General features: G+C 49.6%; 1 protein-coding gene across 2 annotated transcripts in view; it reads right to left on the bottom strand.

Annotated features, from left to right (window-relative positions):
- The window catches only part of Slit1 (slit guidance ligand 1), a 147,044-nt gene that overhangs the window by 19,783 nt on the left and 101,658 nt on the right, over positions 1-25,603 (bottom strand). For both annotated transcript variants that reach the window (XM_057777103.1, XM_057777104.1), the window contains exons 14-25: positions 20,662-20,825; positions 20,090-20,113; positions 19,818-19,962; positions 18,838-18,912; positions 18,504-18,647; positions 15,582-15,725; positions 15,119-15,285; positions 11,878-12,010; positions 11,318-11,386; positions 9,009-9,080; positions 8,186-8,257; positions 7,318-7,389 (exon numbers count right to left, since the gene is read on the bottom strand). In XM_057777103.1, coding sequence (XP_057633086.1) covers positions 7,318-7,389; positions 8,186-8,257; positions 9,009-9,080; positions 11,318-11,386; positions 11,878-12,010; positions 15,119-15,285; positions 15,582-15,725; positions 18,504-18,647; positions 18,838-18,912; positions 19,818-19,962; positions 20,090-20,113; positions 20,662-20,825 — 1,281 coding nt within the window. The remainder of the gene's footprint in view (positions 1-7,317; positions 7,390-8,185; positions 8,258-9,008; positions 9,081-11,317; positions 11,387-11,877; positions 12,011-15,118; positions 15,286-15,581; positions 15,726-18,503; positions 18,648-18,837; positions 18,913-19,817; positions 19,963-20,089; positions 20,114-20,661; positions 20,826-25,603) is intronic.

Here is a 25,603-nt window from a genome sequence, read left to right as displayed (position 1 = left end):
CCAGTCCCAGATGCAATTGCTTTGTCACAGTTTCTCCTACAGACACCTGTATGGCAGGCTGCTGTGATGGTCCCAGAGCCCCTTCCAAATGCATGCTGAGACTGCGTTTCATTGGTCCGGTGTTGGAAGATGGCTCTTTAAAACAGGTAACAGGGCCGGGAGGTGGTGGCGCACGCCTTTAATCCCAGCACTCGGGAGGCAGAGGCAGGCGGATCTTTGTGAGTTCGAGGCTGGCCTGGTCTACAAGAGCTAGTTCCAGGACAGGAACCAAAAGCTACAGAGAAACCCTGTCTCGAAAATAGAAAAAAAATAAATAAAAATAAATAAAACAGGTAACAGTCCAGGAGGACACTGTCATTCCCCCAGAACTGAGCCAGCTGTCATAGGAGTGGATGCTGGCTACAAAGGATCTGTCTGACCTCACTGCTACTCTGTCATGTGAGTGTCTGATCGTGTTTCTGCCATGTCATTACTGTGCTCCTGCACTTCCAGGCTGCAGAAACAGGACCAGAATAAACTTTTCAAGTCATCCTTTGTCCAGTCTGTAGCTGCAGAAAATGACCCAGGACCTGGAAACTGCCACTGTTCACCGGCCGGTAACTGGTTAAATAAACCATGCTATGCTCACAGTATGCCACTGTTCTCCACAGAGGGACACAGGTGGCACAGTTACCAAGCTCGTGGGTGTGTGGCCTTCCAGCCCTTTCCCACATGGACGCATATGGTTCCTATCTGCTGTGTGTCACATCCCAACAGCGTGTTTCTTGTCACTAGCCAGCGGGTCTTGGAAACCGTCCAGGTCGGCGTATAGGAATCCGCTTCATTTTGCCAAAGTGCTTTGGAGAGAATAGGTTCCCTGTGGTTTAGTGAGCAGTTTCCCTATTGCGGGGCTTTCTGGCAGTTAAGAAGACTGCGAACATTCTTTTGCACATGGCTTCATGAGGTGTGAGCTTTCCTCTAGAACAGATGCCTCTGAAATCCAGCTGATAGAAGTGGATGTCAAATGATGGAGCTGCCCCCAGCAGGCTGTATCAGCTTCCGTGGACCACGCCTGTGCCCTCACATCTGCACCCGCCTAAGTACCACCAGCTGCCCAGCCCTGTACCAACCCTATGGCAAGCTCCGAGTCTTTCCCCACACCCAGTGAGAGGCATAAAGACAGGATGGGCATGGAACAAAATGGAGTGGTCAGAGTTCTTCCTTTCAGTAAACAGATCAGCACCTGAAACTCATCTGTATCAACCGATTCAAAAACCTCAAGGTTGTGTGAGGTTAACGAGAAGGGGCGCATTCATCAGGTCACTGGATACCCAGCCACTTCCCACCTGTTCTGGCCTGCAGAGGGAGTGACCCCCCCACACCCCAAGGTAGGTACAGCCTGATAGAAGCGGCTGTGGCTCTGAACAGGAATCTCCCAGAATAGCACAGCTGACGCTGTGCAATCTTAAAAAACAAGCTGAGCAAGACTTGGATTGCAGCCTACCACAGCTGCTCCCTGCCCGTGACCTTGGGCTGTTCCCTTAACATCTCTGGGGCTCACTTTATGATTCAATAAAGAGCCTGCGATCAAGAGGGGAAGAGAGACAAGCACGCATAACCTAGAATGGGCGCCGAGGGACTCACGCAGCTCAGGAAGGAGGGCAGGTGCAACCTTGATGTGTATTTAATTTTCTGTCCTCGTGTGCTGACAGCATCCATCCTGGCTAATGGGATGAGCAAGACACCATTGTCTTCCCCCATCAGCACCAGAGCCTCTCAGACACAGAGGAAGGTCGGAGGCAGACTCCAAAGATGACAGGAAGACAGATATTATGGTATATAATATACTTATTTTTAAATATATTTTTATATGAAATAAATATAAAAATATACTTACTTTAAAACATTATTTTAAAATATTATTTTCAGCCGGGTGGTGGTGGCGCATGCCTTTAATCCCAGCACTTGGGAGGCAGAGGCAGGCGGATCTCCGTGAGTTCGAGGCCAGCCTGGTCTACAAGAGCTAGTTCCAGGACAGGAACCAAAAACTACAGAGAAACCCTGTCTCGAAAAATCAAAAAAATATATTATTTTCAAATTATCAAAAAGCAGCACAATTATGGCATTTAATAACTTAGTATAGAATTTATAGTGAACTACAAGGAGTATAGGCCAGTCATGAAGAGGATGGTTAGAGAAAAATCCCTCAAAGACTCGGATGTCGCCCTGAGTGTGGGGCCCTTGGCGTGACCGAGAGCTTCACAAACTGCCATCCTGGCACAGATGTCCACCACCAACACCAGCAACGCCGTACCTCAGATGTAAATGTCCCTTCCCTTCCATTACTGAAAACTGCAGGGCCACAGCCTCCTAAAGCTGCTCAAAGCCATCCTGGTTTGTCCTGCACGTGTGGCTGCTTGTTCCTGTCCTGGGCAGACATCAGCCTGCTTGCCCATGGCTGGGTTTTCCCAGCTGAGGACCACTGGCCCCTGTTGTCACAGCTCCCTTCCTCCTGGGGATCGGTTTGCCCAGTGGAAGCCGATCGAAACGACAGCTTACACTCTTTTTTTGGTTATTTGAGACAGGGTTTCTCTGTGTAGCCCCAGTTGTCCTGGAACTCTCTCTGTAGACCAGGCTAGCCTCAAACTCAGAGATCCCCCTGTTTCTGCCTGAGTGCCGAGATTAAAGGTGTGTGCCTCTACACCCCAACGCAATTTACACATTTCAATCAAAAGCTTTTTTTAAAAAAGGTTCAGGAGTCTGAGTTAGGAAGATCACGAATTTCAGGTCAGTTGGGCTATGTAGTGTGATTCTGTCTCAAAATATTAACTAGTTAGTTAAAATTTTTAAAAATTAAAGACAACTGAGGACCCAGTGGGGAGTGGAGAACAGGTCGGCCTAAGGGAGACTGGTGGGTAGGGCAGCAGCCAGGCGCCCCTCGATCCCAAAGGGCTGTGGCTTGGGAACACACCCCACTGAGATTATAAATAACTCCATGTTGTTGGTCTTCGGTGTAACTTGGGCATGCTGAAACCGAAGCTGTCTCCTCTGCTCATGCCAAGCCGTGCCAGCTCCTATTAATGGAGCCTAGCCCGAAACAGCCCCTCCTGGTTTCAAACTGTAAACCCCTCCACCTGAATCCCGGCCCCCTGCCCACTCATGGGTAAAATTTATGCGTGTGCTGTCTTCATCCCCCTGGTCCCAGAGGCTGCAAAAGTGGTTCCTTGAGGACAGGAGCCACTGACTCCAGAGCTGGACCAGACGCTAGCTAACACCGAACACACTAGCTGGGTCAGTCAGTAGGAACGGAGTGAAGCCTGCCAAACACAAATCCCCACAGATCCTCAGTGCAGAGGAATGCAGGAAGAAAAGGATCATCCATCCTAAAATAGAATTAACTTCATTTTAGTAGACCCCTTCCAGTCTGTCTGTTTTCCTTCCTCCTTTCACTGAGACAAGGACCCACTAGGTAGCCCAGGCTGGCCTGGAACTTGCGATCTCCCCTATGCTGGGATTGTAAGTGTACACTATTATGCATGGCACCACCAGTCCTTATGTTCATATCTGTATCACATTAATTATTCTGCATGCCATCAAATAATAAATTACAGTGCCATAATTGTCATTAACTACTTACTTTTTGGCCACATGGGCATGGCATGATGTAATTAATCATTTCTACCGAATTTTCACACCTACTTCCCAATGAACAGTGAAATTTGGCTTTCTAGCCTATAGCAGGGTAAAGGCAGCAAATTGCAGGGTTCTAACAGTGAAGGGCAACACTGAGAACTGTTGCCATGAGCTCTGATGGGCATGCAACCTTCTGGTATTGGGATGCAGGTTAGACACACCTGAGCTGGTACATATCTGCTGATGGATAAATGGTAGATGCTAGAGTTTGAATCTTGAACACCCTCATAAAAGCCACGTGTTAAACTCTTAGACTCCAGCCTTTGGCACTGCTGACAGTAGGACCTTTAAGCAGTGGGATCTGATGAAAGGCATTAGACCATTGAGGATGTGCCTTGCAAGGGAATATTAGGACCCTGGCCTCTCCTCTTCCTTTCTTCCCTACTGTTATGAGGTAGATAACTTCCTCAGCCACATGTTCCCTTCACCATACCATAGATCCCAAAGCAGCATAGTGACTGAAGCCTCTGAACTTGTGAGGTAAAACAAACATTTCTTCTCTTGAAGTTGATCATCTGAGTGTTGCGGAATATTTGTTTAATGATGTAAAGATGTGTTGCTGTTTTACCTTGCCTGCCTAAGGCACCTGATTGGTCTAATAAAAAGCTGAGTGGCCAATAGCGAATGAGGAGGTATTGGCAGGACTTCTGGGCAAGGACAGTGAGTAGAAGGAGGAATTTAGACTGGGGATGGGGAGAAAGAAAAAGAGATGCCAAGGAGATACCAGGGCCAGACAGACAGACAGACATGGAGGAAGCAGGGAAGTAGGACCTACAGAATGAAAGGAAGGTAAAAAGCCCTGTGGCAAAATGTAGATTAATAGAAACAGGTTAAATTAAGTTAAAAGAGCTAGTGGGACAAGCCTAAGCTAAGGCTGAGCTTTCATAATTAATAATAAGTTTTTGTATCTTTATTTGGGAGCTGGTTGGCGACCCAAAGAAAATTCTAACTACATCTGCAATATTTTGCTATGATAGCAGAAAACTGACTAATATTAGTGGATGGGTGGCTAGCGAATGATCTTAACTGATTGATATCTTATGTAATGTATGGCTTCAGGTTTGATATCACCATTTTCCCAAAGACAGCTATAGAATCAAACTTGGTTTTTACAGCTTTGGGTTTGTTTGTTTAGAACATATGTTGTCTGAATCTGGAAGAGAAAGTGAGGAATAGCCTTGAATTCATTGGCACAGGAAAAGACTTTCAAAACAGAATACCGTTAGCCCAGACACTAAGAACAACAATTAATAAATGAGACCTAATGAAACTGAAAAGCTTCTGTAAGGCAAAGGACACTGTCATTCAGACAAAGCAACAGCCTACAGAATGGGAAAAAATTTGTACCAACTACACATCTAATAGAAGGCTAATATCCAAAATACATAAAGCAGAATTTTCGGTAAAGGAAATTCAGATGGCTGAGAAACACTTAAATGCTAAATATCCTTAGTCATCAGGGAAATGCAAATCAAAACAACTCTGAGATTCTGTCTTACACCTGTCAGAATGACTAAAATCAATGAAAACAAGTGACAGCTCATGCTGGCAAGGGTGTGGAGTAAGGGAAACACTCCTCCATTGCTGCTGGGAGGGTAAAGTTATACAGCCACTATGGAAATCGATATGGCAGTTCCTCAAGAAGATGGGAATCAACCTACTTCAAGATCCAGCTATTCTACATACCCAAAGGATGCTTCATCCTACCACAGAGACACTTGCTCAAACATGTTCATTGCTGCTCTACTCATAATAGCCAGAAACTGGAAACAACCTAGATGTCCCTCAACAGAAGAATGGATAAACAAAATGTGGTACATTTACACAATGACACACTACTCAACCGTTTAAAGATCATGAAATCTGTAGGTAAATGGGTGGAACCAGAAAGAAAAAAATCATCATGAATGAGGTAACCCAGACCTAGAAAGACAAATATGGTATGTATCCTCTTATAAGAGGATATTAGCTGTTAATTGATAATCAAGCTACAATCCATAGACCCGCCCACAGAGATTAGCTATAGAATAAGATATGTGTAGGGGGCGGGCACAGCTAGATCTCCCTAGGAAATAGAACTAGAACAGATAGTTGTGGACGGAGAAGAGAGACTGGAATGGGAGATTCAAGTCGGGGTGAGGAGGAAAAAAGGGGACAAGGGAGGGAATATGGGGAGAGACAGTTAAAATTAAGAGCCGTTTGAGGGGTCGTAAGGAAACCTAACATAGTATAAACTCCCTAAAACATATACCTATGTGAATGCACTACCTATTTTATGATCACTCTGACTTTGCAGATTAAAATATGGGAAAGATGATTCTCAGAACCGGGGGCGTCTAAGATGGCTGACTGAACTTCAAGAGAAACACCACCGACACCAAGGCTTTCTGATCTAAGGATGCCTGCCTACCCGGGCCCTGGGTGTGTAGGGAGTCAGAGAAGATCAAAGCCTTCCAGATGCAGTCCATGTGGCCACAGTCTACAGGCACACCACAGCCAAGGGTACCCAGAAATGCCAGGAAGGTGTCTGTTCTGCACCATCCCAACCTCTAGGGTGAGGACAACCCTGCCTCAGCCCTGGGCTTACCTATCTCCTCATTGTCTTATATACGATACATCATAAACAGCTGATCATTTGTCTCATAGTCAGGGCACAAATCAGAAATGCTGACTGTATTCCCAGCCCTAGGCTCCACTACTCACTTCCAAAGCATTCGCATCACCCTGAACAGAAACTCTGTGCTCTGAGATATTAAGCCCCATTTGTTTGTTAGTTTATTTATTTATTTATTTATTTATTTATTTATTTATTTATTTGTGTGTGTATGTGTGTATGTGTGCGTGCATACACACACACGCAGGCATGTGAGGCCAGATGACACCCTTGGGTGTTATTTTTCAGGTCTCACACACTTTTTCTTTGAGGCAGGGTTTCTCACTGGCCTGGAATTCATCAACTAGGTAAGGTCAGCCAGCTAGTCAGTGAGCCCCCAGGGATCTGCCTGTCTCTGCCTCCCGGCTCTAGGATTAGTACATGTTACCATCCCCAACTTTTTATGTGGGTTCTGGGGGTCAAGTCGAGGTCCTCATACTTGTATGGCAAGCGCTTTACTGACTGAGCCATCTCCCGAGTCCTCACCTACTGCCTTTAAAGAATCATCACGGCACTGCTGGCTGTAGAGCCTGGGAAGCAACTCTATGCTATTCTACTTCTTTGGGAAATAGATCTCAGGATCTTATGCCCATGGGTGAAGCAGGGACTGTATTATGGGATAGTCTAAGAGCGTGGGCACTGGGGCAGGAGCTGCCACCCCACCAGCTGGGCAGCTGGGCACATATCTTCCCTTCTCTAACTCTCGTTCCTTTTGTGTAAAATGAGGAAACACTACCCCTGTTGTGGGATCGTTATGAGGGGGTCACACCGGCAGGGGACAGGTCCAGAGATCAACAAATGTTTGCTCCCACCTACTAATGGCCTGCTCTCCTACACTGAGTGTGTAAGAGGCCAAGAAGGCGACTATGGAACATTCCCCAACTCAGGATAAAGGCAACATGTTCCGATGAGCTGAGGGGTTGGGGCTCTCTCAGACTCCAAGTTCTGCTTAAATTCAAGGAGGCCCAGAGAACTGGGCTGGCATTACTCACAAGTGAGACAGAGACGTCACGTCTGCAAAGATGCCCTCTTGGAGGGTGGAGACATCATTGCCGTGCAAAGACCTGAGGAAAGAAGAGGCTGCGGGAGCACAGGCCAGGGATAGGGCAGGATGCCTAGGGGAAGGGCTTCCTAGCCCTTGCTGAATGGACACACCCTGCGTGTCTGCTGGCAGGGAGACAGTCCCCAGCCCAGCAACCCTGACCTGGTAGCCCCAGGAAGGAAAAGGGAGCCCTCAGAGTCCAGGAAGGCCATCCTGTGCCCCCAGACTGTGGGGGAAGCTCTGACTTTGCCATCTAAAGAATTCGAGTTGAGTTTAATCATAAATAAGATAAGTAAACACACAGGCACTCCCTCTTGGCCAGGGGACAGAGACAGAGTGGGCTATTTGTAAGGAGATTAACATAGGCAGTCACAAGTTAGGACTGCAGGATTATCATCTTGGTTCTGATGGGGTCAGGAGCCACCATAACAGACACAGCTGAACATTTTGGGAAGAGTCACTTTGAGAACTTGTAGAAAAAGTTCGCTGATTTCTGGAAGCATACCCTGTCAATCTAAACAGAAGTCTCTTGTGCAAACAAAGGACTCCTTTATCTTAGACACCCCACCCCTTCCCTGTCACACACATGTGCACAAACTAAACTTAGGATGACGGCCACCTCTTCTCTTGGATCATTTCCCACTTAAAACTTGGCTTCTCTAAGGGGTTAAACGAGAGCATTCTGGGCTCCCATAATTGGATAGAGCATTGTCCCTGCTGGGGCTCCAAACCTGGGAATATTTCTGCCCACTAGGGGTAAGGGGTAGGACTCGGGTAATGGGGTAGACTTCTAGAAGAATGCGTTGAGAGAGACTTACAGCAGGCGCAGGGAACGGAGCCCCTGGAAGGCCAGAGGAGGGATGCACTGGAGGGCATTGTAGCTGAGGATCCTGTGGAAGGAAGGAAGGGAGGGAGGGAGGGAGGGAGGGAGGGAGGGAGGGAGGGAGGGAGGGAGGGAGGGAGACGCTATGATGAACCAGAGATGAAGGACCATTCCCACCCCATCTTATAGGTGAGCGAGTTAAGGCTTTGAGGCCACTCCCCACCCCAGGGTCATGTCATTAAGTTAGCAAATAGTATTTGTGCTAGGACTGTGTTTTTAGAGCCCACAGCTAACCCACTAACTCAAAAGATTCCAAATAAATGAACCCACCAGTAGACAGGCAGATTAGCAAGAGAACTGATTCTGTGGTAGACGTGGTTACGGGATAGAGAGCCATGGGCAGCCCCGGGGAAGGAACACCAACGTATGGAAGGATGTCGGAGTAACTGTGCTGAGTGGGGAAACCAAACTGGACCATGAATCTATTTAAATAAAATTTTCAACATACAGCCTAATCTGGGACCTAGTACTGGTTAGCCTGAAGCTTGTGACCATCCTCCTGCCTCAAAACATGTGCTAGCTTTATAAAAATGTGATAGATAAGATATCTCAATTTTTTGTACTTTCCCATTGTATTTCAGAGTAAAAGTTGTTTTCTTTTTTAATTTGCTCATGGCCAAAATATCCAAGAAGTGATGGATGGGGTGTTATTTAGTCTGCAGGTGGGAAAGGGGTCTGCATGCGGTCACAATGACAAGAGCGATACCAGCATAGCCTGATGACATCCCGTGTGCCCACCCAGCCCTGCTGGGACTCACAGTGTGGTCAGCTGGCTCATGTTGGTGAAGGAAGAATTGCCTAAGGAGCTGATCTTGTTGTTGCTCAGGTCCCTGGAAAAAGCAAGAGCATCAGTGACTGGAAAGAAAGAAGACCTTGCCCCTGGATGAATTCCAGAGCCTCTCCCCTCTCCCATGCACTCTTGGCCCTTCCGCAGCAGGGAGAGCCACTCCCTAACTGGAGAGGATGTGGGGGCAATTAACTTGCAACTGACCACTGAGCTCCCTCTGTCCCTAATCTGCCTCCTGCATGCCTTCTGCAGGTAGAGCTGGCACTGGCCAACTTCTACCTGGCAGGTCTAGCAGCCCCTTCTTTAGGAAGCATAGTTGGAACACTACAACCCCCAATTATGAGGCAGAGTGAAATCCCATTTCACACATCAAGAGCTGGAGTCTTCAGTCTCTCAGTAATTAACTCACAGGGAGCCACCCAGCTGGCCAGAGGAGGGCCAAACCAGCCCGTCACTGCAGTGTCTCCTATAGTCCACCCTCTGGCCATGTTAGGTGGAGAACATCCTCACACACCCCTCCACCTACCCTGACTGTGTCTGTGTCCTCCCCTGTGGTCCCAGCTTCTAATCCCTGGTGTCAGGATGGGAAGGTCCCAGCCTTGCACCCCTTCAGTCCATTCTAGGTGCCCCCAGTGCTGTCCCTGGCTCCTCTCGCTGTCTAGAGCTGATGGCACCACCCCCACAGCCACAGCCTGCCCTTTTCCAGAACACCACTCCATAGTGCCCTACAGACCCTCAGTGGGGCTTGGCCTGGTGCTTCCTCAGCCCTCAACCTGGTTCTGCGACTGCTTCTGCCTTCCACCCTTGGTACCATGGTCCCGCCTCTGGTCACTGTCCACATCTGTCCCCTTCCTAAGTTCCTGCCTGTGTTAAGCCAGTGTCCACCCGAGGTTTCCTGAGACCTCCTCTCGGCATCTTCCACTGTGGGTTTGTCACACCCTCCTTCCAGTCAAGCCCTGATCTACAGCTGCTCTGCTGCTCCCTGCAACTTAGGGAGCCCTTGCCCCCCTCCTACATCCTCCCTAGACGTCTAAGAGATCCACTGGGGCCTCCTGGTCTGCCTATTACCTACTGTATACAGTTCTGACAATCATTAACTGTGTACCCTTCCTTCCGTACCCAGAAAGCCTGCCTCTGCTGTAATCCCAACTCTCCTCCCTATTGTGACAGGCCCACTTCTTTTCTTGTGATGGGGAGGTGGGGCCTTTTAATGTGGGAGGGGCAGTCTAACAGAAAGAGCTCGCTCGACATTCTTGCTGTCTGTCCTTCTTTCTTCATGTACATCTGGACCACTGGCAGAGGTCAGGCCACAGAAAGCCTGGGGAGCTTGCAGAATGGAGTCTCTTTGTCTGACACCAGCCACTGTTTCACCCCCATTTCCCTGAAAGGTTCAAACACATTGGTCATTGAGCAAAGACAGACTAACTGGAGCATCACGGTGATGTTAGCCGGTGCTGTTCAGAGCAGCCAGGCCTTGAACTGAACGTCACCAGCCCGTGGCTACGCTGTTTCCATAGCCAAGCTTTCCCGGCGAAGGGAGCAGTCTGTTGACTTATACTCTTACTCCCTGCCTAAGACAAACCCACTAACAACAGTTCTCAGTTGGCCCTGAGAGCAAATTCATTAAAGGCGGCCCTCAGGCTGACACTGACCCGCGGACTGCACTCGTACAGAGCTCTGAGCCAAGCCACACTGCGATGGACTGTTCTCTGGACTTTTTGGATAATCTTTGCCTAATACATAGATCAAAATGATGGAGGTGAGGTACTAATTACACTGGAAAGATAAGAGGAGTTGATCTTATTATCCAGGGGTTTATTCTGAGTACTCTTATAGGGTGGAAGGCAGTGATAACGAAGCAGGTTAAGAATAAATAGTATGTGGACTGATAACTGCCTTGTTTCATATTTGGTTTGGGGATAGGGATTGAACTGAAAGACTCTTTATCATCCTCTGTTTGTCCCTGGCTCCTTGCAGAGATCACTCAGAGCAATAATAATCACCAGCCTACAGGGAAGTTTGGGGAGATGGCCAATGCAGTAGGCCCAGCTCATGGAGGCCAGAAAGGATGCAATTCCTAGATTTGGCCACCAGATGGCAAAACAGCTCCCGGGAATGGTTGTTCCCTGAAGAACGAATGTGGGAGCAGGCGGAATTCCTTAGCAGCATCTGCCCACAAACGGGAGATGCCTGGAAAGGAGGAACTGTGGTGGTTAGATACCAATGGTCCTCCTGACCACGGAGGCAGGCCTGGGGTCCTCAAGGCACCTGGATACTCACACAAGCTGCAGGTACTTGAAGGTAGCCAGCTGTCCGGGAACCAGTGTGAACTGGTTGCCATCCAAATATCTAAGGAGAGAAGACAGCGCATGAGCACCTGTTGCAGGCATTTCCATCCACCTAGGAGCTGCGACACCGTGAGCTGTGAAACTGGGCAGCGCCATGCTGAATGTTGGCGCAGGGGACGTGAGGGCCAGGCCACCTTTCCACGCCGATGGTTCAAAGAGGAAACATCTCCAGCTAAAAGGGGATGTGTTGTGGAGACCAGACTTGACCCATGTAAGGAACACTGCATCTATAGACCTTAACAATGTCTTCCCCATAAACATTGTGAAGTGGGGAAAGCAATGTTATTTTTTGAAAGCAGAGCCCTTACCATGCATTTGTCATGAGGTAACTATAGAGAAGGGACCGGGAAAGGTGGAAGCCATGCTGGAGCCTTTCTGGGCTAACCCCCCCTTCTGGTAGGCCAGCACCTACACTGCAGCTTCTCTTCCCACCGCCAGGTCCCACGGGTCCTGTTTCACAGGCCAAGAGATTGCAAGTCTGGGGCTACTCACAGTTCTGTGACGTTCTTGGGGATGCCCTTGGGCAGTGCCTGGAGGTGCTTGTTGCTGCATCTTACCACGGTGTCCAGGCAGGCGCACTCCTGGGGGCACTGTGGGCGGGGCAGGCACCCCACCTCCTCCTGACCTGGGAAGGAAGGTGTGACATCCTGGTCAGTCAGGGGCCTGGTCTCATTGGGAAAGTCCCTGAGACCCCCTTCTGGGAAAGTTTCCAGGTTAAAACAGATCCAGGTAATCACTTCCACCTCAGACCGAAGGTGGTCCCAGAGGAGGGAACACGACTACTACCTCTGAGCACCGGACACTCCCTGGCACTGTGTGGAGCATGCTCCCCTTGGTGACACTGCAAAGGGTGCCCCTGTCACCCCTCAGGATGCACTGGTCAGACCCAGCACTCAGTGCAGCAGCCGGCCCACTCGGGCATCCAGTGGGTGCAGAGGGTGAATAGTTCTCTGTTTCACTGAGATCTGGGCAGGATGAATGACTTGTCCTCAAGCTGATGAGGCCTCTTAGGGTGAGGCCCAAGCCTAGCAGATGCAGAGCAGCAAGCCCTTCATCCATCATTCATTTCTCCAGCAAAGAGCCCTCTGTGTGTCTTCCCTTCTTATAATGGGGTGCAGGAGAGCCAATGGTTGTGGTCAGAGTTGTTGAGACCATGAAACAACAGCATGTACCCTCTGCCGAGAGTGACTCGGTTATAGGGGATGACCCCGTTCAGACATGGCATTGCAAAGAACTCACAGAGTTCTCAAAACACCCTCAAGCAGATGCACTAGAGTGGAAACCTTTCAGACATGGTGGAACTCAATCCAGAGTGGTCACGTAACTCTGCAAAGTCCCCTAGCAGCCTCTGGAAGTTGCTCTCCTGGCCGCTGGGCCCCACTGCCTAAAAGCAGCAAACACTCAAAAAAATGTTCACACGTTTTCCCCTCCTAGGAAGTTGTCCTAAAGGGACCATCACATTTGCTTTGTTTTGTTTTGTTTTCCGAGACAGGGTTTCTCTGTAGCTTTGGAGCCTGTCCTGGAACTAGCTCTTGTAGACCAGGTTGGCCTCAAACTCAAAGAGATCTGCCTGTCTCTGTCTCCTAAGTGCTGAGATTAAAGTAATGCGCCACCACCGCCCGGCCTGGGACCATCACATTTGAACAGAAGGAGTTACCTATGATGGTGTTCCCAGGAGCACAGTGTGAAATTGCCACTGAGGAAGTCTGTTAAATGACAAGGGGCTGGCTCAGTGCCCATCTAGGGCAGGATGGTTTGTGGTGAAAGGCTTTTGCAGGGGACCTGAAAATCCTGAGTGTGTCCTCACAGGCACACAGTAGGGGTCTGAAAAACAGCACTGCAGAATGCCCACAGAGGCTGTCCCACGCTGGAGATGGGGGGAATGGTGGTATAGGGGTGATTTTTCTATCCTTGGATTGTTAATTCTTGTTTTTAATGGTGCATTATTTATATAAGACATGTATTATCTGTGTAAGTGTGTGTGTGTGTGTGTGTGTGTGTGTGTGTGTGTGTGTACAAACATGCGTCTGAATGGTTTGGCCAGGAGTTTTCTGGAAGAGATATGGAATGTGGTCATGAAGGTACTTTGCTAGTCTCAGTGAATCTGGAGGGGTTCTCTCCCGGGCACACAGCGATCTGACGCTCCTGAACAGCTAATAACCAACTTCTAGGACCAGACACAGAGCTAGCAATGGAAGAACAAGAAGGACCCATGCCTCCCCTGAAGGAGTCTTCAAAAGTAAGACCAGGGGCGGGCATGCATGTGGAGGCCAGAGAATGACCTTGGATATCATTCCAGTGACTTTCGGGAGGGCTAGGCTGGCTAGACAGGGAGCCCCAGAGGTCCTCCCATCTCTGTCTTCCTAGCACTAGCCTCCCACACCTCCATATATGGCTTTTTTTTTTTTTTTTTAAACATGGGTTCTGGGGCAAGGCAAGTCATCCACATCCCCAGCCCCAAACAGACTGTTTCCTAAGTAAAACAATGTTTTCTATGGGTGGTGGTGGCTCACACCCTTTATCCCAGCACTCCTGAGGCAAAGGCAGGTGGATCTCTGTGAGTTCAAGGCCAGCCTGGTCTCCAGAGTGAGTTCCAGGACAGCCAGAGCAACCCAGAGAAATCCTGTCTTCAAAAATTAAAACCAACCAATCAAACAAACAAATAAAAACCACAAAGTTTTCAAGGCCAGTCAGTGGCAAGAGATTATAATCAAGATACAGGGTTGGATTTAAAAAAATAACAAACAAGCAAACAAAAATATTTAAGCCATAAAATGCATGTGTGAGCAAGTGACGAGGGTATAAATCATATGATGACTTCCTGCCTTCCTCTCTTTTTTGCCAGGGTCTTGCTATGGAGCCCCGGTTGGCCTTGAACTCTCCATTCTCCTGCCTTGGCCTACGTGGTCCTGTGTCTGGCTTGAGTTTTTTTTTTTTTTAATTTTAAATTTTAAAAGAAAACAAAATTATTCTTAGAAAAATCTACTGATTTTCTTTAGAAAAACACCTGAGTTGTCTTTCTTGCTGTGAAAATTGGGGTATTCCTTTGTCTTTCCCTCATATCTACACGGCCTGCTTGGGGTGACTCCAGAGCAGAGGTCCAATCTGAACGGCACGAGGGCGAAGGTATGGAGACCAGGGACCTGTATCCAGCGTCCAGCAGCAGAGGGGTCTGAGAGCTTATACCAGCCTGAGAAAAGCCCCCATGGCAGGACATGCTGATACACCAAAGAACGGGCAACGGAGGGGCATAGTTGCTGGCATAGTTGCTGGTTACCCCAGGAAAAATCTGCTTCCAGCAGGAACTTCGGTGTGTGGTGCCTAGAAAGAACTGAAGGAAAAGCTACATCTGCTGGAAGAGCAAGACGGCTGTGGACACAGAGAGAAGAGAAGCTCAGGGAAACAGGATGACCAAGTCTTTGGCTAGCGAGGAATCAGACTCAGGCGATTCCTGCTCTGAAAGACATGTTGGCCCCAGGCCCCTGGAGCTGGTGTCTGGGCTAAACACATTTCCACAAGGAAAAAAATACTGAGGAGTTACTGTGTTTCTCTTTGTGTGATGGGATAAGTCATGCTTATTTCCTTCTTCTATCACCCCTCCCCTTTGTTGACTACATAGAAGCAGCTCCAGGGTCAGCGTCTCCTATTCCCACCCCAGGGGCCAGTAGGGTGCTGCCTGCCCAGCTTCTTTGGTCAGCCCCATTCTCTCCCTGCTGGATGACCCACACATTACCTTCTTCACACCTGAAGTCAGGGAAGGCCACATCCTGCAGGGGAATTTGCCGCAGGAAGTCGGGGTTCTGGCAGCGTGGGTTTCCCGTCACAATCTTTCTCTTCCGAAGCCAGTCACCCAGCCAGGCTAACTGGCAGTTACAGTTGAATGGGTTGGCCAGGAGGTTTCTGGAAGAGGTGGGGAATGTGGTCATGAGGGCACTTATGCCAATCTCAGTGAACCTGGTGGGGTTCTCTCCTGGCCACACAGCGATCTATGCTCCTGCACAGACAGCTAATAACCTGCTAGGTGACCAACTTCTAGGACCAGAGACAGAACGAGCAGTGGAAGGAACAAGAAGGACCCATGCCCCCTCTAAAGGAGTCTTCAAGTGTAAGACCCAAGAAGATCCCCACCTAGGACGGTAGGTAGGCTCCCCCGGCCAGAGCCACCAACCTGCCTGTCCTCCAAGGCTGAGACTTACAGTGTGGACAGGGCCTGAAGGGTGTCGAAGGCTCCAGGGGAGATGGTGGTGATGTGATTGTCGTACAGTGACAGGAGCCGCACGTTGCGCAGTCCTGTGAAGCTGTCATTGTGGATGCAGCTGATGCGGTTGTTCCTGAGCATCCTGGAAGGAGGGGTGACGGGAGAAGATGGAGAACCCCTCAGAGGGTGTCCCCTAACCCCAGGCCATCTCCTCAGGGACCCCTGTGGCCTATGGACAGCCATACCTGGCCCTGCTAGGATGTCATTCTAGGGCATCTGTCTTCCTCATTGCTCTCTGCAACAATGCCCCGTCCCCATTACTCACTGTCTAAGACCCCTTTAATTCCCAACCAAAAATGAAAGCAGAAAGCAAGCCAGCACAGGACAGGTGATTGCAAGGGACATTTCAAGGGACTGTAAACACCCTTGGAGCAGGTCCGACTGATTAACCAGGAATCAAGGACACCTAAATAACACCAAGTTTCTGCCTATCGGATTGGAGAAGAAATCAAAACATCATGGTCATAATGTGATCGTAATATGGCCAGCATAGGCGAGAGCAGGAAAATGGGCACTTCCACACACGCTGGTAAGACCACAGTGGGCCTCTCAGGAAGTGTGTCTGCTGAGCTGTCCCAGGCTGTCTACAAGGCCTTTCTGCTGCCGTCGGCTGGTCCACTTCCAGGACTTCATCGCCTGAATACTCAGGGAGGTGACCAGATTCGGGACAAAGCGGGTAATCACAGCTTTTCTCAGAATACAGAATGCAAAGCAGCCTGAGCAGTAATTACAGAGAATTATATTTTAGAGAAATTCTGTGATATATGAAAGGGTCCATATTGGAGGGAAAGGCAGGTTACTAAACAAAATTTATTGCAGGTTTCTATTAAAGCATATCTGGGAGCTGGGTATGGTGGCATAAGCTTATAATCACAGAACTTGGGGGACCTAGGCAAGAGGATTACAAATTCAAGATTAACTTGTTATACAGGGAAGACCCTGCTGAGGAAGAGGAGAGAGAAAAAAAAATATATATATATATCTTACATATAAACATACATATGTGTTTATATATTATTCATTGTGATATATATGTATAATTTCAGTTATACAGAATAAATAGTGCCTAAAAATCCCAGTGTATAAACATACATATGTGTTTATATATTATAAATTGTGATGTATATAATTTCAGTTATAAAATTTCAGTGCAGAGCAGTGCCATTAGCAAACAATACCATATATGTACTTAAAATTTTGCTAAGGAGTTGTATCTTATGTTAGATAATCTTTTTTAAGAAATGTGTTTATGTGTATTTGCCTGTATGAATTTATTTGCACCACGTGTATTAACTGCTCACAGAGGCCAAAAGAGGTCACTGGATCCCCCAGAACTGGAGTTACAGGTGGTTGTGAGTATTGTTATGGATACTGGGAATCAAACTCTGGTCCTCTGCAAGAGCAATGCATGCTTTTCACCACTGAGCGCTCTCTCTCTCTCTCTCTCTCTCTCTCTCTCTCTCTCTCTCTCTCTCGTCCCGTGATTAGATAGATGTTTTTGTTTTGTTTTGCTTTGCTTTGAGACAGAGTTTGTTCGCCTAGCCCTGGTTATACTGGAACTCATTCTGTAGACCAGGCTGGCCTTGAACTCAGAGAGACCCACCTGTCTCTGCTTCAAGAGTGCTGGGATAAAGGTGTATGCCACTCCCCTCTGCTGATTAGATGTCCTTATTATGCTAATAATATTAATAATAGAGATAATGGTGATGGATGATTTTTGGAGAAACTGGCTATGTGTGTGGCATAGACCATCATGATGGTCTATCTGTAGTGACCTCTGTGTATGTGCACATATATGTTTGTAAGTATAAAAATATATGTAGATAAAGCATGAGAAGGGCAGCTACCCACACCTGTGATGCTTGTCATTTGTGGGTGGTACTGAGGGTCTAGGCACTTCACAGACCCTCCTGGGTTTTTGTTGCCCCGTCCCCACACTGATCCTCCCTCAGAAAGAACACAAGTGACTGGTTCAGTCTCTCCCAGGACCCGAGAGGGGGCAGATGTAAGAGGGAGGGGACTAGCCAAACAGGAGCAGACTGGAAATACAGCCACGCTCGGCTCACAGGGAAAGACTGAGCTGAGAAAGAGCGCTCGACTGGCCCCGCGTTCCCAAAACTGCCCAGGTGTCCCACGTGCATTGACAAGTCTCCAGCACCAGAAGACAGAGCTAACTATGCTGCATGCATGACAGGGACTTCAACCCAGGCAGGTGGCTCTGAGAGCTGCATCTCCAGAGCGGCAGCCACTACCCATCGGCAGCTAAGATGAGTTGGAATGGAGTGTGTCCCACAGCCTCAGGTGGCTCTGAGATGGACAGCATACACAGGGACATCTGTGGAGACCAACAGGAATGTGGCCTCTCTCCTGGACACTGATGAGCCAGCGCTACCTGGAGGGAGCTCCCTGCAGTGGTCATGGAGGGTGATGACCATGAGATCCTAGTGGGTTCCCAAGGCCCGGAGTGCTCTGTCCGGCTCCAAGTCACAGTCCAGAATTTCGAGGGATGGTGGACATCTCTGCTCTGACATCTACATACCAAGTCACCTCGGCAGGGTCCCCTCACAGCTAGCCACCCCTCTTGTGGTTGTTCTGGTCACGTCTAAGCATGTGCCACCTGTATCCCAGAAGCCTTGACCACAGGGCACTGATGGTGGGGGTTCCAATCCCTTTACTTCCTCATCCCAAGAACAAGAGGATGGGCCTCATGACAGTTACAGCCATGAGAGCATCTGTCCTATCAGACAGGTTCATCAGGGGTCCCACTCTCCTGCCAATGGGACTAGGAGTAGGCTATTTCTCTTTAGTGCAGAGGCCCGTGCTGTGCCTTGTCTTGGTGCCTCTAGCTCCACCCACTCACAGGGTTCTTAAGCCATCTAGACCACGGAACATGCCACTCCTGATGGACTCCAGCTGGTTGGCGGTCAAGTGCAGCTCACTGACAGAGGAAGCACCCTCGAACGTCCCATCTTCGATTTCTGACACCTTGTTGTTGCTCAGGTTACTGAGAGAGGAAAGAGGGGAGAACGGTGGGTCCCCTGCACCCAGGCGCCCCTCCCTCTCTTACTGTAACCATCAACTCCAGACATAGGAACCCTACCCCTTCCCCCAGGGGGCGCTCTGCACCCTAGCCTTTTCCTTCCTATCCCATGCCAGCATCTTGATGGGCACAGTCCCACCAACGGGAAACTCACATTTTCTTCAGGTGTGAGAGTTTCTTAAACAGCCCCGTGGCCTCTAGGATAGAGATCTCATTGTTGTTCAGTCGTCTGTAGAAGACAAGCAATGGAACAAACACACACATATAGGGTCGACCTAACTATGCCTTTCACTTTGAGATTATGGGGTGCAAAGTAGGCTGATTGAAATCGTTTCAAAAAGAAAGCTGGACCTGGCACTGGGCAAAAGAGGGGCGGCAAATAAGGTATATTTTTAACATTAAAAATGTCATGAAGGAACCAGGTGGTGGTGGTGCACTCCTGTAATCCCAGTACTTAGGAGGCAAAGGCAGGCAAATCTCTGAGTTTGAGGCCAACCTGGTTTACAGAGTGAGTTCCAGGACAGCCAGAGCTACACAGAGAAACCCTGTCTTAAACAAAATGCAATGAAAGCACAGCACAGTGTTTTAGTGGCAGAGGTACCTGCCACCAGCACGGAATGTTTGAGTCCTGTCCTCTTCTACATGATAGGAGAGAACTGTCCCCCAAAAGCTGGCTTCTGATCACACAGACTCGGTGGCATGAACACACACGCACGCTACCGGACAAACGGAACAAAAGTAATGAAGATTTGCTTACATAAAAGACAAATGCGTGTAGAAACAGACACACACATTCATACGTTTAGCTAAAGGAAAACAGTGGTTGAGGAATGACTTCAACCTCAGGTTGAGACAGTGATTCACGTCTCCCTAAAGAATCATCCCTAAGGAAAGTCACTCATGGCTCAGGCTGGTGACCGACCCTGGATGTCAAAGACCCGTCAAGGAGGCGGGGAAGCAGGAGTAGAGGTCATGGATGAGGGTCACATCTTGCCAAAGCTGTCAGCCGGCATGCTCCAGCCGGTGTCTCCCATGATCCCCCACACAGAGCTGGTTTGGAGAGGAGCCCTAAGTAGACCCAGGTGGGTCAGTGGGTGCCGGGTTGAGGGGAGGGTGGGCAGCTTAGGCGCTCACAGCTCAGCCGTGGACTGGGGGATGCGCTCGGGTATCTTGGAGAGCTTCAGGCTGGAACACTCCACCACGCTGGCCTCACAGCGGCACTTGTGGGGACAGGCCACATCGCTGGTACACTCGCTGTTCAGGTGGTAATCCTCCGTCCCTAGAGTGAGAGGGTGGCAGGGCTGAGGGTCTGAGTGGGCTCCAAGCATTTGAGGGTCCCCAAGCCCCCACCTCCACAGCCACCATCCCCGCCCCTACCGCCGGCTGGTCGTCTCCCACTCTCCTACCTGGAATGAAGTACTGCTCTTTGGCTGGGGAAAGAAGCAAATGCACCACAATATAGAATCAGTCATTTCCCATGGAAGGCACCCCAGGAATACAACTGCCTTTGCCTAGCCCACCTCCATGTGTAGAAGGCCTTACTCCAGAGCACACATATCCCCAGGCCAGTGCTGAGCAGCACCCCTAAACCTTCTGCTTGCACAACGCAGGTGGTCACTGTGCTGAACTGGTGGATAGGATTGAGCCTGGGTGGCTCTAGGCTCCTGAACCAAAGCCCACTGACAGATGCCAAGTGGGCCGCATCTCAGGTCTGGAGGAGTCGCCTGCCTCACTGAGATGCTTCCTAGGCCTTGGACACAGTGTCACATTAGAGCTGACCTGGGAGCAGTGGTCTCCCTCCACGGCTTCAGCAAGCCTACTTCCCCCAGGCTGTAGCTAAGTGAGGGGCAAGGCAGAGGAACCATCCCATCCAAGCTCCAACCAGCCAGCTCAAAAGTGCCTGAGGACTTCTTCATTAAGGCCACCAGGACACATTGCTGGTCCCCAAGCCTACTGGAGACATGCAGGTGGCCCTTACCTGAGCAGCGGAACTTCTTGCTTTTGATCTGCCCAATGCGCTTGTTGGCCAGGCGCCGGGGGCTGGCACAGCGGGCCCCGCTTGTCTCAATGGGGTTGATCCGTAAGAAGTCTGCCAGCCACTTGAGGTTACAGTCACAGATGAAAGGGTTCTGAGCCAGATGCCTGTCCAAAGGGACACATGGGCTGTCAGAGACCAGGGCCGCTGACCTATATGTAGGCAAGGCTTTGTAACCACCTGGGGCTGAATCAGTGCTGGTGGCCTCAAGTAGGACAGAGCCGGCCATGAGAGAAATGTGGCATAGAGAATTGTCAGTGCGCGTCCCTCTGCCAGCCCATCAGAGAAGGGATGGAGAGACTGACAGGCCAACCTGCTCCTTCCTGATGAAGAAGCTGAGGCAACAAAAGGCCAAGCCAAACTTGGCCTCTGAGCCTCCCCATGGCCACCGTCTGGGTCTCTTTCTCTCCTGCAGCCTCAGGCGGCCCAATGCCTACAGCCACCATCCTCAAGAGCAATAGGGCCAGGGTGGTGAGGCTGGGTCTGTCTGCATGGCAGCTGGACCTGGAGTCACCACGCCAACCCAAGCAACAGTATTGCCTTTCCTTGTCAGGGTTCTAGCAGTCTCTCACCCCAAGAAAGAACAGCAAATAGCCTGCTAGCTACTCTAGAGATTCATTCAGCTCCCTGCCAGCTGCCTGTGTCACCAGCAGGTGACGTGAAAGTGTGGGGGGCAGCTCACAGTGATGGCTGCTGCCATTCATATTACCCCAGCAAGCCGGCTGCCAGCTCTTGTTTTAAAGATCTGGTCTTTTAATGATATGCATGTGTGTGTCTGCGGGTATATGCGCATGAGTGCTGGTACCAGAGGGGGTCAGAGGTGGTGTGTGTTGCCTGGGGTGGGGTGATGGAAACTGAACTCCAGTCCTCTGCGAGAGCAGTATGAGCAGCTACTGGTCACCCTCCTGTCCAGCTCCACCACTCCTGAACCGCGCCATCAGCAGGCCTGCTTACCCGTCTGGGTACCACCCCACTGGGCGTGTCTACAGAGGGCTGTCAGGATGAAAACAGCCAGAGAAGAGCATTCCCTGTCCCTGTCCTAGCTGTCACCCTTGAGCTAGGACTTGTATACACGATGTAGAATTAGGGGTGGAGGGCCATGGGGTCAGGGCAGGGCCACATCTCCATCTGAGTGCCATCATCCAAGCTATGTTGCTTATTAGCGCAGCCTAGCCCATTCTAAGAACTGCATAGCTCTCAAAACCTAAGTTAGACCCTGGTCCAGGGTCTGTGCCCAGCTCAATCCATACTTTGGACAACCTTTCTCCTGTCCATTACCTCCTATGTCCAGTCTTTAGCCCTGGTTTGGGATGCTGACCAGGTCCAGCTTTCTCTCCCTTGCCTTTTTTTTGAGTCCTGGCTCTTCTTATCTCCAGGTCCCTTCCCTGCCTCTGCGTCCCACTCAGTGAGCAAGAGGATGTGATCTTGGCTTGCCAGGTAGCCTGGACCACTTGAAACAAGGCAGGATTTAGGGGCTGCTCAGGGGCCTCCCGGCTTCCCTTCACCCCCACCTGCACCCTAGCGCTGTGCCTCTGCTGGATTGATGTTCCCCTGTACATGACCTGGGCAGACTCCCCTTTCCAATCAGTGAGACCGGTTAGGTGGTGCGGCAGCATGCAAGGTTTTTGAGTATAAAACAACCTAGAACACGGGAGAAGTGGTTTTGATACAAACTTAAGTTTTGACATCAGTTGGATTTGAGAGTATGTGTGCGTGCTGTGCTGGAGAACTCGTCCGGGGCTTTGAACAAAGCTAGCTGAGTACTCCACCGCTGAGCAATGCCCCAGCCTCAGATGGATGTCTCTAACGATTTCAAGGGGCAGGCAGTTGGAGCAGACAGGACATTCTCCAGTATTAAAGGCGTACCCAGACACACGTGTCCCTGTGGCTACACCTAACTGCAGCAAACACTCTGACCGTGGAAAGGCAGACAGGTCTTCACATGTAAGAAGTGGCTGGGAGAGTCTCTGGGGACAGATGCTGGTCTACCACATTTACCATTAAGGAAATTCTGGGTTTAAAGCCACAGTGAGGCCTCACTGCATACCCACAGCATAATCATAATCAGATAATTTCAAGCAAAAGACAAGGCAGAGTGTTGGCGAGGTTGTAAGGGCTCTGGATAGGAGCCTTGTCACATGACACTGTGGCGGAGGGAGGGTTTGATGCTACGGCCACTGTGAGGCCTCCTGGCAGCTCAGCTTCTTGACTAACAGTGAACTCACTCTGTGCCCCAGTGACGAGAGAAATGAAAGCACTGATGGGGAGCTGTAAGTCAACTTCCGGGAAAGGACCCAAATGTACTTACTTCAGCCAGGTGGGGTGAACAAGACACAGCGACTCTGATACCCTGGAGCATTACTGTCAATAACAAAAGCTACTCCTCTGCCTCTGTTTTCTTGTCAGTCAGGTCAAGGATGAAATACCCAACAAGATGCAAAAAACCCAAAATATTACGCTACGTGAAAGAGGTCAGTTAGGAATGGCGGCCCACTGTATGCCATGGTCAGAAACAGGCAGTCCTCAGATTGGAAAACAGCCCAGGGATTGCCTGGGGCGGGGCTGGGAATGGGTACAAGGGACCAGGGAGCCTGGTGAAGACCTTCCAGCCCTGGACTGTGAGCAGCTTTGTGCATTTACTCAGTCACTGAACTGCTCACTTAGAGGCTTTAGGCATGTAAAGTCACACCTCCGTGAAGCTACATTGGTTTATTTAGTTTGAATTTTGAGTCAGCATCTCTATTTGTTGCTCAGGCTGAGTCTGACTCTTGGTCTCCAGCCTCGTGAGCAGTCTGGACACTTGGCCTGCAGTGTTTTGTTTGCTGTTGTATGGAGGGGGGGGTATTGAAGGGGGAGCAAAACTGCAGCAAACCCAGAAGTGCAGCTCTGCAGCTCACACGTGGGTACTGTGGATCAATCAAGCAACCCACAGGACAGTGGATTTACTTCTGCACTCAGCCAGGGTAGTGGACTGGTCCCTGGCTCTAGGAAGAGGAGATGACCGTAACTTAGGTTCTCACGCCTTTTGCTCTTGTTCCAAATCATGATTCTGTTCATATGAGCAGGTGTTTAAGGCAGTCTGGCTTTGCTTTGCAGCTATTCCTGGAGCCAGTTCTGCTGAAGTACAATTGAGGAAATTACCTGGTTTTTAAATGATAGGGCTTGTTATTGTTCAACCTTGTGGGGGTTTCAGGACCGCCTCCATCTCAAGTTCCTTATGAATAAAAATACAGTCGATAGGCCATGCTTCCACAGGGAGTAAGATACGGCATACAAAGAACTTGAGTCCCTCCATTCCATCCCCATCTCCTTAGCAGGCTTCTGCCAGAGACGCTGCCAGTCACCGGAAACAACCATCTTACCCACCTCTCCCCGTAACCTCTAATTGCACATGCTCAGTGAAGTTCCCCCATGGGTTATTCCTCTCACTGCCGGTAAGTAAACTAACAGGCGCCAGGCTGCAGGTGTATGTGTGAGCCTAACGAGTTTGTCCTTGTAGCCAACATCAACTTGCTGAGCGGAGTCCCCAGAGAGTGGGTGTCATATCTGTAACTCCACCTGCTCAGACTCACGCAGATGTTGCCTAACACAGAGGCAGCCCCAGCAGGGACTGCCCTGACCGCAGAAGCCAGACCCCAGTGAATAGGGAGGAGGGGGCAGAGAAGCTGAATTTAAGCAGGTAGTAGGTAGACCCCTCTGTGTGGGGAGTTCTCTTGATTAATGGTAGAACACAGCAGCAGCAGCAGCAACAGCAGCAGCAGCAGCAGCAGCAGGGAATGTGGAAGACTGAGTCCCAGCACCACCCCTTCAGGACCCGGATTCTCTAACGGGCACAGAGGCTGTATTTAGTGGCTCTTCTCCCTGCTGTGACAAAGTAGCCGGCATCTTGCTACCCACGGGTCTAAGAAAGGACAGCGTCCATACTGGTGGGGCAGTATGGCAGTGGAAAGATCAAAAGAGAGTCGGAGTCACTGGAAGTAAAGAAGCAAAGATGAGCATCAGCCACAGTCAGGGTGGGGCTTCCCATCTCAGTTAAACCTTTCTGGAAACACCTTCAAAGACAAATCTAGCGGTGTGTTTCCATGGGTCAGGTAGACGATGAAGTTAATCACCATGGAGGAGGTCAATGGTTGCTTCATAAAAAAAAAAAAAAAAAAAAAAAAAGAGGCAACTACACAGATTCCTAATGCTTCCCAAATCCTCTTGCCAAGAAACCACCTGTCAGTCAGCTAATCAAACCTGAACCTGGACAAGCTCCTAGAGCCAATGTTCAGTCTAGAACATTTATTCCCAACCTGTGGTCACAACTCCTTTAGGAGGTCAAACCGACCCTTGCACAGAGATTGCATATCAGATATTTACATTACGATTCATAGCAGTAGCAAAATTACAGTTATGAAGTAGCAGTGAAAACGGTTATGGCCGGGGGTCACCACAGCATAGGGAACTGTATTAAAGGGTCGCAGCATTAGGAAGGTTGAGAACCACTGGTCTAGAAGGACATAGAGAGACCAGGGGATTTGTGACTTGGTCCTACAGAGATGCTGTTTTCCGACGTGACAGAGCAAATGCTGGAGTGTCACCAGTGAAGGAATGACAGGGAATAAAGGCAATGGAGGACACCTTACTTCCATGGGAAATGTTCCCAGGCTTGTGTGCTGAAGTGTTGGTCCCCACTTTTTTGGGGGAGAGCTGAAAACTGCAAGAGACAATGCCAGCTGGAAGAGTCACTGGGGAGTGTCTCCTGAGGGTATCTGCTTATTTTAAAACTAAACTTATTTATTTGGAGGGGCACATATGTCATAACATGTTTGTGGAGGTCAAAGGACAACTTGTAGGACTCAGTTCTCTCTTACCAGGTGGGTCCCAGGGACTGAACTCTAGA

This window comes from Chionomys nivalis, chromosome 8, assembly GCF_950005125.1.
Source record: "Chionomys nivalis chromosome 8, mChiNiv1.1, whole genome shotgun sequence".
In the NCBI taxonomy this organism is placed as follows: Eukaryota; Metazoa; Chordata; class Mammalia; order Rodentia; family Cricetidae; genus Chionomys; species Chionomys nivalis.
Note: the sequence above shows the minus strand (reverse complement) of the source record. Positions and strands in the feature narration are given on the sequence as shown.